This window comes from Entelurus aequoreus, linkage group LG05, assembly GCF_033978785.1.
Source record: "Entelurus aequoreus isolate RoL-2023_Sb linkage group LG05, RoL_Eaeq_v1.1, whole genome shotgun sequence".
Taxonomy (NCBI): Eukaryota; Metazoa; Chordata; class Actinopteri; order Syngnathiformes; family Syngnathidae; genus Entelurus; species Entelurus aequoreus.
In genome coordinates, this window is record NC_084735.1 from 79,432,843 (window position 1) to 79,451,230 (window position 18,388).

The 18,388-nt window shown below is 38.6% G+C and overlaps 1 protein-coding gene across 2 annotated transcripts in view; it reads right to left on the reverse strand.

Annotated features, from left to right (window-relative positions):
* Window positions 1-3,800: 3,800 nt before the first annotated feature.
* The window catches only part of zbtb16a (zinc finger and BTB domain containing 16a), a 402,353-nt gene continuing 387,765 nt past the window's right edge, over window positions 3,801-18,388 (reverse strand). For both annotated transcript variants that reach the window (XM_062049025.1, XM_062049026.1), the window contains 2 exons: window positions 15,943-16,113; window positions 3,801-6,316 (listed from right to left, as the gene is read on the reverse strand). In XM_062049025.1, coding sequence (XP_061905009.1) covers window positions 6,087-6,316; window positions 15,943-16,113 — 401 coding nt within the window. In that variant the 3' untranslated portion in view covers window positions 3,801-6,086. The remainder of the gene's footprint in view (window positions 6,317-15,942; window positions 16,114-18,388) is intronic.

Consider the following 18,388-nt stretch of genomic DNA (forward strand, 5'->3'; position numbering starts at 1 on the left):
GAGGCGCTACGCAAAAAACGCTTTTTGAGTAATGTGGTAGAAGAACCAGTTCAATTTGATATACTTTTGGAATTTTCCTTTTGAATCGCCGAGTCAAAGATTTTGAAGATCGGAAGATGATAAGAAGTACGATTTGTTCAAGGAAGAACCAATTTTATTTTGGTGCGGAATTGTTGTAAGGGCACTTTTAGACCTGGTCCTACCTAATCAAGGATTCTAACGATCCTAAGAGGATACGATTTGATCCAAGTTTGAGTCGTTCAACTTGGCAAAGTTCTGCAGTCAACGTAGTCCACCAAGGAGGTTGTGGTCATGGGAACAGGAACCGGAACAGGAACTTTCATATGTTTAGAGGCGCTACGCAAAAAACGCTTTTTGGGTAAAGTGGTAGAAGAACCAGTTCAATTTTATATACTTTTGGAATTTTCCTTTTGAATCGCAGAGTCAAAGATTTTGAAGATCGGAAGATGATAAGAAGTACGATTTGTTCAAGGAAGAACCAATTTTATTTTGGTGCGGAATTCTTGTTGTAAGGGCACTTTTAGACCTGGTCCTACATAATCAAGGATTTTAACGATCCTAAGAGGATAAGATTTGATCCAAATTCGAGTCGTTCAACTTGGCGAAGTTCTGCAGTTAATGTAGTCCACCAAGGAGGTTGTGGTCATGGGAACAGGAACCGGAACCGGAATTATGAGATGTTTAAAGACGCTCGCAAAAACAACTTCACCGTTTTGAGTAAAGTCGAAGGAGAACAAGTTCATTTTTGGTGCTGATTTGGAATTCTTGTTATTAGGGCACTTTTAGACATTTTTCTTCCAAATCACAGAGTCAAGGATTTTAAAGTTAAAGATAAGATGTACGATTTGATCCAAATTTGAATTGTTCAACTTGGCGGAGGTCTGCAGTAAATGTAGTGGTCTTGTTAACAGGAACAGGAACTATGGTATGTTAGGAACAGGAACTATGGTATATTTATAGGCGCTACGCAAAATCAACTTCACCTGTTTCCATAACCTTTTGAGTAAAGTCGAAAAAGAACCAGTTAAATGTTGGTGTTAATACGCAATTCTTGTTGTCAGGGCACTTTTAGACATTTTCTTAATTACCTAGTGGAGATTTTAACAATCGTAAGATGATAACATGTACAATTTGATCCAAATTTAGCGAAGGTCTGCAGTTATGTTTTAACATGAACAGAACAGGAACAATGGTATGTTTATAGGCGCTACGCAAAAACAACTTCACCCATTTCCGTAAAATTTGGAGTAAAGTGGAAGAAGACCCAGTTAAATTTTGGTGCTGTATTGGAATTCTTGCTGTGAAGATACATTTTGGCAGTTTCCTTTTTAATCACCAAGTCAAGGATTTTGAAGATCGTAAGATGATAAAAAGTACGATTTGATCCAAATTTGAATTGTTCAACTTGGCGGAGGTCTGCAGTCAATGTGGTCTACCCAGGAGGATAACGGGAACAAGAACTACAATATGATTATAGGCGCTACGCAAAAACAACTTCACTGATTTCCATAAAGTTTTGTATAAAGTCAAAGAAGAACCAGTTTAATTTTGGTGCCGGTTTGGAGTTCTTGTTGTAAGGGTACCTTTAGACATTTTCTTTCTTAGTTACCTAGTCCAGGGTTTAAACGACCGTAAGATGATAAGAAGTACAATTTGGTCCAAATTTGAGTTGTTCAACTTGGCGGAGTTCTGCAGTCAATGTAGTCCACCAAGGAGGTTGTGGTTATGTTAACATGAACTAGAATAGGAACTATGACATGTTTAAAGGCGCTACGCAAAAACATACGTAACATTTTGAGTAAAGTCGAAGAAGAACCAGTTCAATGATGGTGCTGATACAAAAGTCTTGTTTTTAGAGCACTTTTAGACATTTTCCTTCCAAATCACAGTCATGGATTTTAACGATAGTAAGATGTACGATTTGATCCAATTTTGAATTGCTCGGACTTGGCGAAGGTCTGCAGTCAGTTTGAGTGACAACGCAGTCCACCAAGGAGGTCGTGGTTCTGTTTTAACATGAACAGAACAGGAAATTGATCTGATCACACGCGATTTCTGCAGAACTTGGCATTAAGGTGAAACTTCAATCAAGGAAGAACCAATTCCATTTTGGTGCAGACACAGAATTCTTGTCGTAAGGGAACTTTTCAACATTTTCCTTGGTAATGACCTAGTCTGGTAAACAATGCAAGAATTTTAACGATCGTCGTAAAATGATTGTGGTTGTGTTTGAACATGACCAGAACAGGAACAGATAACTATTAAAAAAATCTACAATTTCCAAAGAACTTTGAGTAAAAAATGGGATGCAAGTCGAGGAAGAACCAATCCAATTTTGGTGTAGATACAAAATTCTTGTAAGGGCACTTTTAGACATTTTTATCCTCAACCATCCAGTCGAGTCAATCCTGCGAGAATTTTAACGATCATCGTAAGAAGATGAGATGTACAATTTTAACCAAATCGGCTTTGGTGGAGGACCGCAGTCGGTTGGAGTGACAGTGTGGTCCACCAAGAAGGTTTTGGTTATGTTTTAACAAGGACAGGAACTTTGATCCGTTTGCAGGTGCTACGCAAAAACGACTTCACCGATTTCGACAAAACTTGGTAAAAAGGTGGAACATAAATTAAGGAAGACTCAATTGAATTTTGGTGCAGATACGGAATTGTTGTTGTAAGGGCACTTTTAGACATTTTCATTCTCAGTGGGTAGCCGAGTTAATAATCCACGGATTTTACAGGGATAATTTAGGCGTATGATTAGTATGTCATGCATTTCTAAAGATGTACAATTTGATCCAACTTTGGCCTTGGCTGAGGTCTGGCCTTCCAGTGGTCCCCGCCAAAAAGTTTGAACATAAACCGTCCAGGAACCGGAACTTTGCGTAAAAAAGTAGAACAAAGTCAAAGAAGAATTAATCCAATTTTGGTATAGATACGGATAAGGAACTTTTGTTGTAAGGGCACTTAGACATTTTCATTTATTTTATTTTTTTATCACCGAGTGAACTATACGAGCGACTTACTGACGAAAATTCAGGCATGGGTAAAATTATTTGATGTACAATTTGTTCGAGTGACATTCTAGTCCACCAAGGAGGTTGCATTATGTTTCAACATGGACAGAACAGGAAGGAGTTCAATTTGTTCATAAGCACTTTGTCTTTTGTTAACTACACAAAAACCGTTTCGCTGATTTCCGCAAAACTTGGCATAAAGGTGGAACACGGGTCAAGGAAGAACAAACTCAAATTTGGTATGGATATGATTGAAGGAGTTCAAATCGGCCTTGATGGAAGTCCGCAGTCGGTTGGAGTGACAAGAAGTTTGTGCTTATGTTTTTAACAGGAACAGGAACTTGGATCTTCTTATTGTAAGGGCACTTTTACACATTTTCCTTCTTAAACAACTAATGCATGAAATTTAGACGTAATTAAAAATAAGGGTTGTGTATCAAAATGTATAATTGCTCTCTACGGAGTGACGTTCTAGTTACCGACGCACAGGAAATTGGGGTTTTGTTTGAACACGAACAGAACAGGAACTGCCACAATTCAAACGTCCGTTTTTTTTTGAGGGTGACTCAGTTTTCTTTTTTGCCGACTACACAAAAACGACTTGACTGAGTATGACAAAACTTGGCATAAAGGTGGAACACGGGTCAAGGAAGAACAAACTCAAATTTGGTACGGATATGATTGAAGGAGTTCAAATCGGCCTTGGTGGAAGTCCGCAGTCGGTTGGAGTGACAAGAAGTTTGTGCTTATGTTTTTAACAGGAACAGGAACTTGGATCTGCTTGTACGCGCTACGCAAAAACGACTTCAGCGATTTCGACAAAACTTGGCATAAAGGTGGAACATAAATTAAGGAAGACTCAATTGAATTTTGGTGCAGATACGGAATGACTACATTGGATTCTTATTGTAAGGGCACTTTTACACATTTTCCTTCTTAAACAACTAATGCATGAAATTTAGACGTAATTAAAAATAAGGGTTGTGTATCAAAATGTATAATTGCTCTCTACGGAGTGACGTTCTAGTTACCGACGCACAGGAAATTGGGGTTTTGTTTGAACACGAACAGAACAGGAACTGCCACAATTCAAACGTCCGTTTTTTTTTGAGGGTGACTCAGTTTTCTTTTTTGCCGACTACACAAAAACGACTTGACTGAGTATGACAAAACTTGGCATAAAGGTGGAACACGGGTCAAGGAAGAACAAACTCAAATTTGGTACGGATATGATTGAAGCAGTTCAAATCGGCCTTGGTGGAAGTCCGCAGTCGGTTGGAGTGACAAGAAGTTTGTGCTTATGTTTTTAACAGGAACAGGAACTTGGATCTGTTTGTAAGCGCTACGCAAAAACGACTTCAGCGATTTCGACGAAACTTGGCATAAAGGTGGAACATAAATTAAGGAAGACTCAATTGAATTTTGGTGCAGATACGGAATGACTACATTGGATTCTTATTGTAAGGGCACTTTTACACATTTTCCTTCTTAAACTAACTAATGCATGACATTTAGACGTAAGTAAAAAGAAGGGTTGTGTATCAAAATGTATAATTGCTCTCTACGGAGTGACGTTCTAGTTATCGACGCACAGGAAATTGGGGTTTTGTTTATACACGAACAGAACAGAAACGGCCACAATTCAAAACGTACGTTTTTTTGAGGGTGACTCAGTTTTCTTTTTTGCCGACTACACAAAAACGACTTGACTGAGTATGACAAAACTTGGCATAAAGGTGGAACACGGGTCAAGGAAGAACAAACTCAAATTTGGTATGGATATGATTGAAGGAGTTCAAATCTGCCTTGGTGGAAGTCCGCAGTCGGTTGGAGTGACAAGAAGTTTGTGCTTACGTTTTTAACAGGAACAGGAACTTGGATCTGCTTGTACGCGCTACGCAAAAACGACTTCAGCGATTTCGACCAAACTTGGCATAAAGGTGGAACATAAATTAAGGAAGACTCAATTGAATTTTGGTGCAGATACGGAATGACTACATTGGATTCTTATTGTAAGGGCACTTTTACACATTTTCCTTCTTAAACTAACTAATGCATGAAATTTAGACGTAAGTAAAAAGAAGGGTTGTGTATCAAAATGTATAATTGCTCTCTACGGAGTGACGTTCCAGTTACCGACGCACAGGAAATTGGGGTTTTGTTTGAACACGAACAGAACAGGAACTGCCACAATTCAAAACGTCCGTTTTTTTTTGAGGGTGACTCAGTTTTCTTTTTTGCCGACTACACAAAAACGACTCGACTGAGTACGACAAAACTTTGCATAAAGGTAGGACATAGGTCGAGGAAGAACAAATTAAATTTCGGTGCGGATACGCGCAAGGGAGCGCATCCGGGGGTTGTTGTCGTAAGGGCACTTTTTGACATTTTCCTTAAGCTTTTCAGTGAATAATGCATGAACACTTTTTAAGCAGGATGAACAACAAAACATTTTAAGAGATTACCACAAAACTTTTGTGGAGGGGCTCAGAATATACGATAGCATTTTTTTTTTTTTTGCGGTATTTTCCGAGATTTTCTCTAAATTCATAGCGTCTATCATAGAAAGTACACAACTCAAAATCACCCGGCCTCTGCCGAGAGACGTTCTTAGTTGCCGACTGCAACTACGACAAACACAAAGCGGTCCATCACTGTGATGAACTTCGTAAGATTCACATCTTTTTTTAATTTTTTTATGTGACGGGTAATGGAAGCGGACGACGACGACGACGAAGGAATCTACGACCAGTTTGCTGGCGGTTCAGATAGCCCTTGAGAATCTGCCGACACTGCTAGCAGCAACGCCTCCCTGCCAACCTGAAATAATAACACAGTAACAACACAAGGTGGGGCAATGACCCGATGATTCCGAACTACACGGCGGACGCGTCTCCCTGACCAACCTTCCTTTTAGTCGTCGTTTGCCTCTTTCGCAAGACAAGTCTTTGGACGCTTCCACGTCGTCAACGCAGCCTTCGATACATTCTCCTCCTCCAACCTCCCCATCCAAGCCCACTCCGCCACCTCTCTTCTCCAAAGCCCCTCTCAGACGTAGCAGAGGTACAGGTAGGTCTTCTCTATGCGCCAGTCAGGGGGGACGTCTTCGGGCTTGTGGCCCTTCATGTGCTTCTGCATGGCCGACAGGCTGGGGCAGTACTCCAGGCAGATGGTGCATTGGTAGGGCGAGGCGCCGTTGTGGGTGCGCAGGTGCTTGATCATGGCCGAGTAGTCCCTGGATCGCTGGTGGCACAGCTTGCACTCGAATGGCTTCTCACCTGGGGAGCCACGTGGAAGACAGCCGTTAGCGTGAGCAGCGCACAAGGGGACATGTTAATAAGCATGTGGAACAGCGGTATAAACACCAGGGCTGTGAATCTTCGGGGCACCACACCACACCACACCACACGATCCGATTCTGAACCAATTCTCGATTCAAAATTATTCCCAATTCAAAAATCTATACTTTTCAATAACACTGGGTGCCAGTTCTACGATTAACTACGTTGCTCCATAAAATAGATAAACAGCTCTGATCAATTTCGATATTACTTAAAAGGAAACGAAAAATTACTTAAAAAATAATGCTGGATACATGTGACTTTACCAAAAAGTAATTGTCTTGCAAACATCATTATTTACAAAGGAAAAGTAACAAGGTGTTATTGCACTTAAAAAAAGAAAAAAGGTAAAATATCTGGCATATGCCATTGAGAGACGTTTCATGAGAGCAGAGTGTGATGATATTTTATCATACACTATATTGCTAAAAGTATTTGGCCACCCATCCAAATGATGAGAACCAGCTGTCCTAATCACTTGGCCCGGTGTATAAAATCAAGCATTGATTGATTGATTGAAACTTTTACTAGTAGATTGCACAGTGAAGTACATATTCCGTACAATTGACCACTAAACGGTAACACCCGAATACGTTTTTCAACTTGTTTAAGTCGGGGTCCACTTAAATTGATTCATGATACAGATATATACTATCATCATAATACAGTCATCACACAAGATAATCATCAGAGTATATACATTGAATTATTTACAATCCGGGGTGTGGGATATGGAGGGGGGTTAGGTTTGGTTGGTATCAACACTTCTGTCATCAACAATCAGCATCAACAATTGCATCATCAGAGAAATGGACATTGAAACAGTGTAGGTCTGACTTGGTAGGATATGTTCAGCAATTAGTGGACATAGAGAGAGAGATCAGAAAGCATAAGAAAAACATTTGATTATTAACAATCCGGGGAGGGTGTTAGTTTAGGGTTGAAGTTGCCTGGAGGTGTACTTTTATTGCGGTTTTGAAGGAGGATAGAGATGCCCTTTCTTTTATACCTGTTGGGAGTGCATTCCACATTGATGTGGCATAGAAAGAGAATGAGTTAAGACCTTTGTTAGTTCGGAATGTGGGTTTAACGTGGTTAGTGGAGCTCCCCCTGGTGTTGTGGTTATGGCGGTCATTAAGGAAGTAGTTTGACATGTACTTCGGTATCAGGGAGGTGTAGCGGATTTTATAGACGAGGCTCAGTGCAAGTTGTTTAACTCTGTCCTCCACCTTGAGCCAGCCCACTTTGGAGAAGTGGGTAGGAGTGAGGTGTGATCTGGGGTGGAGGTCTAGAAGTAATCTGACTAGCTTGTTCTGGGATGTTTAGAGTTTAGATTTGAGGGTTTTGGTGGTGCTAGGGTACCAGGAGGTGCATGCGTAATCGAAAAAGGGTTGAATGAGAGTTCCCGCTAGAATCCTCATGGTGCTTTTGTTGACCAGAGAGGAGATTGTGTAGAAAAATCTCGTTCGTTGGTTGACCTTTTTGATTACCTTGGTTGCCATTTTATCACAGGAAAGATTAGCCTCTAGAATGGAACCTAGGTAGGTGACCTCATCTTTCCTGGTGATAACAATGTCACCCACTTTTATGGTGAAATCATTGACTTTCTTAAGGTTGATGTGGGACCCAAACCGGATGGATTCCGTTTTACCCAAGTGTATGCACTTAGGCATGGAGACTGTTTCTACAAACATTTGTGAAAGAACGGGCCGCTCTCAGTGATTTCCAGCGTGGAACAGTCATAAGATGCAACAAATCCAGTCGTGAAATTTCCTCGCTCCTAAATATTCCAAAGTCAACTTTATTGTAAGAAACGTGAAGAGTTTGGGAACAACAGCAACTCAGCCACCAAGTGGTAGGCCACGTAAACTGACAGACGGTCAGCGGATGCTGAAGCGCATAGTGCAAAGACTGTCAGTTGCTACAGAGCTCCGAACGTCACGTGACCTTCCAATTAGCCCACTTACAGTACGCAGAGAGCTTCATGGAATGGGTTTCCATGGCCGATCAGCCGCATCTAAGCCATACATGACCAAGTCCAATGCAAAGCGTGGGATGCAGTGGTGTAAAGCATGTTGCCACTGGACTCTAGAGCAGTGGAGACGCCTTCTCTGGACTGATGAATCACGCTTTTCCATCTGGCAATCTGATGGACCAGTCTGGATTTGGAGGTTGCCAGGAGAACGCTACATTTCGGACTGCATTGTGCCGAGTGTGAAATTTAGTGGAGGAGGAATTATGGTGTGGGGTTGTTTTTCCAGGAGTTGGGCTTGGCCCCTTAGTTCCAGTGAACGGAACTTTGAATGCTCCAGGATACCAAAACATTTTGGACAATTCCATGGGATGGCACTTCAAGTTCATATGTGAGTAAAGGCAGGTGGCCAAATACTTTTGGCAATATAGTGTATAAATACATGAATAAATATTGCCATAAAAAGTTTTTTATTGAATATAAATTAAGGAAACTGTAGAAAAATAATATGCATCTTTACCCAGTTTTGTTTACTGTACAGCAGCTATAGATCATCTACATCAGGGGGGGTCAAACTCATTTTAGCTCAGGGGCCGCATGGAGGAAAATATGTGCACTAAAACTACAAAATAAAGACAACTTCAGATTGTTTTCTTTGTCTTACTTTGGCCAAAAATAGAACAAACACATTCTGAAAATATTACAGTAAAAATATAGAAAAAAATACCGGCAGCGGTAAAGTTTAGATCCATGAAGGAAAGAAGAAAGTGAATGCATGTTTATAACTGAATACATTTACATGTGCATAAAAATGTGTTTTCTTTTGTATTATTTTTAAAAATGAATTAAGTAACGTTTATGACAACCTTTTTCCAAAACACAATATAGAATGTGAGATACAACAGGATAATGCAAACATTTAGCATTTGTTTTCAAAACGCTTACAAAAAAGTGGGACCCCAACAATTTACTGTGGGACCCCAGTTTTTATGACTTGATGGGGTTCCTAGCGCCAACACTGATGGAGTATTGGTGCATACAAAAGAGCAGCAGGCGGCTGTGGCCTGCGGGCCGGTTCTAATACTAATCAAATATCATCCCGGGGGCCACAGATAATTCATTGGGGCCTTGACTTTGACACCCCTGGTCTACATCAACAATATGATTTGCCTGAGTGGCTGGACAGGACAAATTGAAAATAATAAAAAAAATAAAAAACTTGTATAAAAAAAATAAAAAAAATTTGTTTAAAAAAAAATTCTTACAAATAATAAAGGCGATTATTCCGAAAATAAGAATTAATAATTTTTTTAACATCCCTAATAAATAGTTGGGAAAAACAGGCACAAAAACTGCAATGGCCAACCGATGAAAGGTTGTACAATGTTTCCACTGAGCAGTAAACTGCCGCATCTGGAAACATTTTGTTATGTTACAGCTAGGGCTGAAACAACTAATCGAATAAATCAATTATAAAAATAGTTGGCGATTAATTTAGTCATCGATTCGTTGTATCTATGCTATGCGCATGAGCAGAGGCTACTTTTTTTATTTATTTTTTATTTTTTTTATAAACCTTTATTTATAAACTGCAACATTTACAAACAGCTGAGAAACAATAATCAAAATAAGTATGGTGCCAGTATGCTGTTTTTTTCCAATAAAATACTGGAAAGGATAGAAATGTAGTTTGTCGCTTTTATCCGATTATCAACCGAAGCAATAATCGACAGATTAATCGATCACCCGAAGTAATAATCGACAGATTAAGCGATTATCAATCGATTAATCGAAGTAATAATCGACAGATTAATCGATTATCAAATGAGTTATTAGTTGCAGCCCTAGTTACAGCCTTAATCCAAAATGTATTAAATCCAATTGTGTCCTCAAAATTCTACACACAATACCCAATGATGACAATGTGATTTTTTTCAATTTGAATTTTATTTACTAATTCAATTAAATTTTGTATTTATTTATTTTTTTGTGATATTTTTGCAAATGTATTAAAAATAACAAACTAAAAAATCACAAGTACCTAAGTATGCCACCCGCGTTATTTTTCTGAACGCGGCCATCGGTGAAAATGATCCGGTGTCTAGTCCAAGTCATTCATCGATCAACCAGGAGGCGGACCCATGTTGTCAAAATCATACATCAAAGAGCAGAACACGTTTAAAATCAACAACGGCCGCCGCGCTAACCTCGCTAACGATCCGCGCACTCCGGCGTAAGTCAGACATGTAAATGGCGACCTTTTGCCGGTGGCATTTGAGACGGGCTGTCGGAAGCCATCAGGCGGCGTCGCCCTCCCCCAGTTTGACCTTGACCCCGCCCTGCAGCCAATAAACGCAGACAGCTGTTGATATTGATAACCAGACTGTAAACAAGGTGGCCGCGCGTAAGCGGCCAATAATGAATTGCAAATGCACCCCCGTGTCTCCGGCACAGGTATTGATCCGCCATTGGCAGTGGTCCGTACAAAAGGGGGAGGGGGGGCGTCAATGATCCAATGATCCATCAAGCTGCTCTCTTTTATGTGAGGTGGCCTTTTGACGGCGAGCTTGTCACTTGCTCTCGTTATCTGCCGTCGCTCTTACGGCTTAACGCGAACCCCCCCCCAACCCCCCACCACCAACCCATCCCCTGGATGTGGATGGGGGGCGTTGGCGGGAGCCAATTATTGGACGGGCTGCCTTGATAGTGTGGCTTAACAGCTGCCTTATTGAAAGGGAGATGGGAGCCGTGCCGTGTGAATTAGAGAGGAAATGGCGAGGAAAAGCATAAAGCCGCGGCCGCCCCGCGCCATCCTGGTGGGCTTCTCGCTCCGTCTTCTTGGGGGCCGCCAGCTTATCACTGTGTCAACATCTTTATGGGGCTCTAAATATACTGGGATCAATAGGCAGTCTTTGGAGACATTCATTTACTGTAGCGCGGCAACAGAGATATGCATCTGCTGTGTGTGTGTGTGTGAGCGTGTATGGGTGGGTGTGTGTGTGTGCGTGCGTGTGTGTGCGCGCGCGCGGACCCTCCACCGCTCCATATGCTGCAACAATGTGTTCCTGTTCCTAATGAATGCAGTCGGAGGAAAAAAAAAAAAAAAGCAGCTCATTTACACACAACATTAGCCACACCTGCACCTTCTATTAGCATCCAATACCAGAGAACTTGGCCTTCACAAAGACAATGCACGGGGTGTAGAGCACCACCACGTACACCACCGGGCCCGCTGCGATTGTTTACAATGACCATGTTTGTCTTGTACTCATTTTTTTATTGATTCCTCGCTGGTATTTGAGATTTTTTAGACCGGCTTGCACGACGACAATAAAAGACAATACATTTTTTAAAGGAAAGTGATTGAATTATTTTTTATTTAATTACAAAGGAAAGTAATAATAATGTGTTATTGCACTTAAAACTAAAATAAATATAAAAAAGATCAAATATCTGGCATATGCAATTGAGAGGCGTTTCATGAGAGCAGAGTGTGATGATATTTTATAATATAAATACATAAATAAAAACAAATAAACATTGCTATAAAACTTTTTATTGAATATGAATTAAGGAAACTGTAGAAAAATAATATGCATCTTTACCCAGTTTTGCACCAAAATTACACAAAACTTGTTTACTACTTTTCGCACCATCCTGCTTGCTATCACACATGTCATTACTAAGGGAAGTTATTATTGCATTACTTTAAAAAAAAAAAAAAAAAAAAAAAAAAAAATCTGGCATATGCAGTTAAGATGTTTCATGAGAGCAGAGTGTGATATATTTTATAACATAAATACATAAATAAATATTGCTATAAAAATGTTTTTTGTTGAATATAAATTAAGGAAACTGTGGGAAAATAATATGCATCTTTACCCAGTTTTGCACCAAAATTATACAAAACTTGTTTACTACTTTTCGCACCATCCTGCTCGCTATCACACATGTCATTACTAAGGGAAGTTATTATTGCAATATTTAAAAAAAAATAAAAAAATAAAAATATCTGGCATATGCAGTTAAGATGTTTCATGAGAGCAGAGTGTGATATATTTTATAATATAAATACATAAATAAATATTGCTATAAAAAGATTTTTGTTGAATATAAATTAAGGAAACCGTGGGAAAATAATATGCATCTTTACCCAGTTTTGCACCAAAATTACACAAAACTTGTTTACTACTTTTCGCACCATCCTGCTCGCTATCACACATGTCATTACTAAGGGAAGTTATTATTGCATTACTTTAAAAAAAAAAAGAAAAAAAAATCTATAATCTGGCAGATGCAGTTAAGATGTTTCATGAGAGCAGAGTGTGATATATTTTATAATATAAATACATAAATAAATATTGCTATAAAAATGTTTTTTGTTGACTATAAATTAAGAAAACCGTGGGAAAATAATATACATCTTTACACAGTTTTGCACCAAAATTACACAAAACTTGTTTACTACTTTTCGCACCATCCTGCTCGCTGTCACACATGTCATTACTAAGGGAAGTTATTATTGCATTACTTTAAAAATAAAGAAAAAAAAATAAATCTAATATCTGGCATATGCAGTTAAGATGTTTCATGAGAGCAGAGTGTGATATATTTTATAGTATAAATACATAAATAAATATTGCTATAAAAACGATTTTTGTTGAATATAAATTAATGAAACTGTGGGAAAATATGCATCTTTACCCAGTTTTGCACCAAAATGACACAAAACTTGTTTACTACTTTTCGCACCATCCTGCTTACGATCACACATGTCATTACTAAGGGATTTTATTATTGCATTACTTTAAAAATAAAGAAAAAAAAAATAATCAAATATCTGGCATATGCAGTTAAGATGTTTCATGACAGCAGAGTGTGATATATTTTATAATATAAATACATAAATAAATATTGCTATAAAAAATATTTTTGTTGAATATAAATTAAGGAAACTGTGGGAAAATAATATGCATCTTTACCCAGTTTTGCACCAAAATTACACAAAACTTGTTTACTACTTTTCGCGCCATCCTGCTCGCTATCACACATGTCATTACTAAGGGAAATTATTATTGCATTACTTTAAAAAAATAAAAAAAAAAATACTTGAAATATCTGGCATACCGGTATGTAGTTAAGATGTTTCATGAGAGCAGAGTGTGATATATTTTATAATATAAATACATAAATAAATATTGCTATAAAAATGTTTTTTGTTGACTATAAATTAAGGAAACTGTGGGAAAATAATATGCATCTTTACCCAGTTTTGCACCAAAATTATACAAAACTTGTTTACTATCACACGAACAAATGGCACTGATAACATTTATCATTATCAATACCTCTCTGTGGGATGCAGTGTTTGGACAATTACTTTTAAAAACAAAATTAACTATATTTATTTGTTACTTTGCCAAAAAAGTAATTCAATTGCAAATTGAATTATTCTTTAATAGTAATTGCAGTACTTAAAAAAAAAATTCAAATATATATATGCAGTTGAGATGTTTCATGAGAGCAGAGTGTGGGTGTGTGCACCTTTAAATGGCGGTGCCTGTTGCCAAGTGACATGTAACGTCAGCGCCTAGCATTAGCTCAGTTGTGTTTGTTAGCTAAGCAGCGGCAGCTTTTTTGTGTTTTTTTTTGTCTCTGATGGCATTTTGTTGAATTTTTTCACTGTCCTGTGTTAGTGAATACAGATATAGAATGTGCTTTGATGGCTGTCTTATCATCTTGTCCGCAAACAGGGTAATATTAGGATTGCAAGCTTGTCACTTCACTCATTGATTTGTTCCCACGAAAGTGTGCATGTGTGTGTGTGTGTGTGTGTACTTAGCCCACACGTTGTTTGCTGTGTGATGTTGCCTCCTTCTATTAAATATCAAGTTCATGTTATTGTGGTGCTGCTTGTTGCTTTTATGAGTAAAACGATATTTCGTTACGCCGTTACTGATTGGTTTGATGTCATGTGTAACACTACTTTGATGTGGTTGTACGTCAACGGGAGAACGTCGGAAGCACAGCAAGTTCAATACAGGAAGTAACTTTTTACTAATCAAAGCAACAAGCAGCACCACACTAACATCAACTTGATATCAAATTGAAGGAGGCAACATCACACAGCAAACAACACACGTACACACCACTACTACGAGGGAATAATGAACAAGAAATCAATGATTTAAGTGTCAAGCTCGCAATCCTGCAATACCCCGTTTGTGGACAAGGAGACTCCAGCCATCCATCCATCCATTTTCTACCGCTTGTCCCTCTCCACGGAAGCATATTTAATCTCTTTATTAACGAGCGCTAACACAATCCAGTGACAAGATTTAACAGGGCTGCCGTCACTGTCCGCAAACTGCGAGTCTAAGATAATAAACACGGCTGAGCTAATGCTGCTCTTTCTGGGCGCTGACGCCACACGTCAATTAGCGACAGGCACACTCTGCTCTCATGAAACATCTCAACTGGATATGCCAGATATTAATTTTTTTTTAAATGTTTTTTTTTAAGTAATGCAATAATACATTCTCTTAGTAATGATTTACATTTATTAAAGAATAATTCCATTTGTAATTCAATTACTTTTCCGGTAAAGTAACAAATAACTATAGTTCATTTTCTATCAGTGCCATTTGTTTGTTTGATAGCGAGCAGGATGGTGCGAAAAGTAGTAAACACGTTTTGTATAGTTTTGTCAAACTTTGGTGCAAAACTGGGTAAAGATGCATATTATTTTTTCTACAGTTTCCCTAATTTATATTCAATACAATATTTAATTATGTATTTATATATGATAAAATATCATCACTATTATTATTAGTAGTCTTTTTTTTATTAACAATTACATTAATTAATTTATTATTTATTTATTATTTATTTATTTATTTATTATTATTATTATTGTTATTATTATTATTATTTACTTTTATTATTTATTATTATTTATATTATTATTTATTCATGGGGACGGCGTGGCGAAGTTGGTAGAGTAGCTGTGCCAGCAATCGGAGGGTTGCTGGTTACTGGGGTTCAATTCCCACCTTCTACCATCCTAGTCATGTCCGTTGTGTCCTTGGGCAAGACACACTTCACCCTTGCTCCTGATGGCTGCTGGTTAGCGCCTTGCATGGCAGCTCCCGCCATCAGTGTGTGAATGGGTGAATGTGGAAATACTGTCAAAGTAGAAATACTGTGAAGGTAGAAAAGCGCTATACAAGTATAACCCATTTATCATTTATTTATCATTAAAAATACATTTATATATGTATTTGTGCATTTATATTTCTTAAAAAAATAATACACAATAAATATTACTATTGTTATATAAATAACACCATTTTTTATTTTTATTTTTGTTGTTGTAGTACTTTTTAATGATACAATTAACTATTTTAATTGTAATAATTATACAGTATTACGCAATAATAAGCAAAGTATTAGGAACAATAAACACATTGTTAAATAAGTAACTCTTTAATTGAAAATAAGTGTCTTTGTACTTTTTAGATAGAGTTCCATTGTGCAGGTGTCCCTAATGAAGTGAGACATGATCCCCGCGCGGGTAAATGAGAACTCCTACCTGTGTGCACGCGGTAGTGGGTCTCCAGCTGGTGCTTGAGGCTAAACTTCTTGCCGCAGCCGTTACATTCGTAGGGCTTCTCGCCGGTGTGGATGCGCTTGTGGCCCTTCAGCGTGCTCTCGTCGCGGAAGCAGCTCCCGCAGAACTCGCACTCGTACGGGTGGTCCCCGGCTGCAGGAGGGCGGGAGAAAAAGGTTATAGTTCCGCTGCAAAGTCAGGAAATTGGGGCTTATTTTCTTTACTGGGAGCTGAATATTAATATTGGGGATTGTTTTCATATAAACTGAAATGGAGTGAGGCTCCCTCAGCTGGAAATGACAGGTTGTTTTCACACGTTGACATACTTGCAGTTATTTCAATTTGGAAGGAGATTAGCTCTGAGCTTCCTCTCACTTGCTTTGGTCAACAATTACACACAAAATTAGGAGAATCATGTCCAAATTTAATAACATAATTAATAACAAAACCCAAAAACCCAAAACCAGTGAAGTTGGCATGTTGTGTAATTCTTAAATAAAAACACAATACAATGATTTGCAAATCCTTTTCAACTTATATTCAATTGAATAGACGACAAAGACAAGATATTTAATGTTCCAACTGAGAAACTTCATTATTTTTTTTTGCAAATAATCATTCATTTAGAATTTAATGGCAGCAACACATTGCAAAAAAGTTGGCACAGGGGCATTTTTACCACTGTGTTGCATGGCCTTTCCTTTTAACAACACTCAGTAAATGTTTGGGAACTGAGGAGACACATTTTTGAAGCTTTTCAGATGGAATTCTTTCCCATTCTTGCTTGATGTACAGCTTAAGTTGTTCAACAGTTGTTGTGCTATTTTAGGCTTCATAATGCGCCACACATTTGCAATGGGAGACAGGTCTGGACTACAGGCAGGCCAGTCTAGTACCCACACTCTTTTACTGTGAAGCCACGCTGTTGTAACACGTGGCTTGGCATTGTCTTGCTGAAATAAGCAGGGGCGTCCATGACAACGTTGCTTGGATGGCAACATATGTTGCTCCAAAACCTGTATGTACCTTTCAGCATTAATGGCGCCTTCACAGATGTGTAAGTTACCCATGTCTTGGGCACTAATACACTCCCATACCATCACACATGCTGGCTTTTCAACTTTGCGCTTAGAACAATCCGTATGGTTCTTTTCCTCTTTTGTCTGTCCACAGTTTCCAAAAACTATTTGAAATGTGGATTTGTCAGACCACAGAACACTTTTCCACTTTGCACCAGTCCATCTTAAATGAGCACGGGCCTAGCGAAGGCGGAAGCATTTCTGGGTGTTGTTGATAAATGGCTTTCGCTTTGCATTTTTGAGTTTTAACTTGCACTTACAGATGTAGCGACCAACTGTAGTTACTGACAGTGGTTTTCCGAAGTGTTCCTCAGCCCAAGTGGTGATATCCTTTACACACCGATGTCGCTTTTTGATGCAGTACCGCCTGAGGGATCCGAGGTCCGTAATATCATCGCTTACGTGCAGTGATTTCTCCAGACTCTCTGAATCTTTTGATGATATTACGGACCGTAGATGGTGAAATCACTAAATTGCTTGGTTGAGAAATGTTGTTCTTAAACTGATCGACAATTTGCTCACGGGCATTTGTTGACAAAGTTGTGACCCTCGCCCCATCCTTGTTTGTGTATGACTGAGCATTTCATGGAAGCTGTTTTTTTACCCAACCATGGCACCCACCTGTTCCCAATTAGCCTGTTCACCTGTGGGATGTTCCAAATAAGTGTTGGATGAGCATTCCGCAACTTTCTCAGTCTCTTTTGCCACTTGTGCCAGCTTTTTTGAAACATGTTGCAGGCATCAAATTCCAAATAAGCTAATATTTGCAAAAAATAAAGTTTTCCAGTTTGAACGTTAAATATCTTGTCTTTGCAGTCTATTTAATTGAATATAAGTTGAAAAGGATTTGCAAATCATTGTATTCTGTTTGTATTTACCATTTACACAACGTGCCAACTTCACTGGTTTTGGGGTTTTGTAATAACATTGTTGATGTAACAGCACATTCTTGACAGGCATTAGCAACAAACTGGTGAAATCTAAACGGAGCGAGGTTCCCCCGACAGGAAAAGTTAGCACCTCGATAAACGACATCTGCTGTGTTGTTTTTTCACACGTTGACATACAGTCGCGATCAAAAGTGTACATACACTTGTAAAGAACATCATGTCATGGCTGTCTTGAGTTTCCAATCATTTCTACAACTCTTTATTTTTTTGTGATAGAGTGATTGGAGCACATACTTGTTGGTCACAAAAAAAAAAACATTCATGAAGTTTGGTTCTTTTAGGAATTTATTATGGGTCTACTAAATGTGATGGGTCAAAAGTATACACACAGCAATGTTAATATTTGCTTACATGTCCCTTGGCAAGTTTCACTGCAATGAGGCACTTTTGGTAGCCATC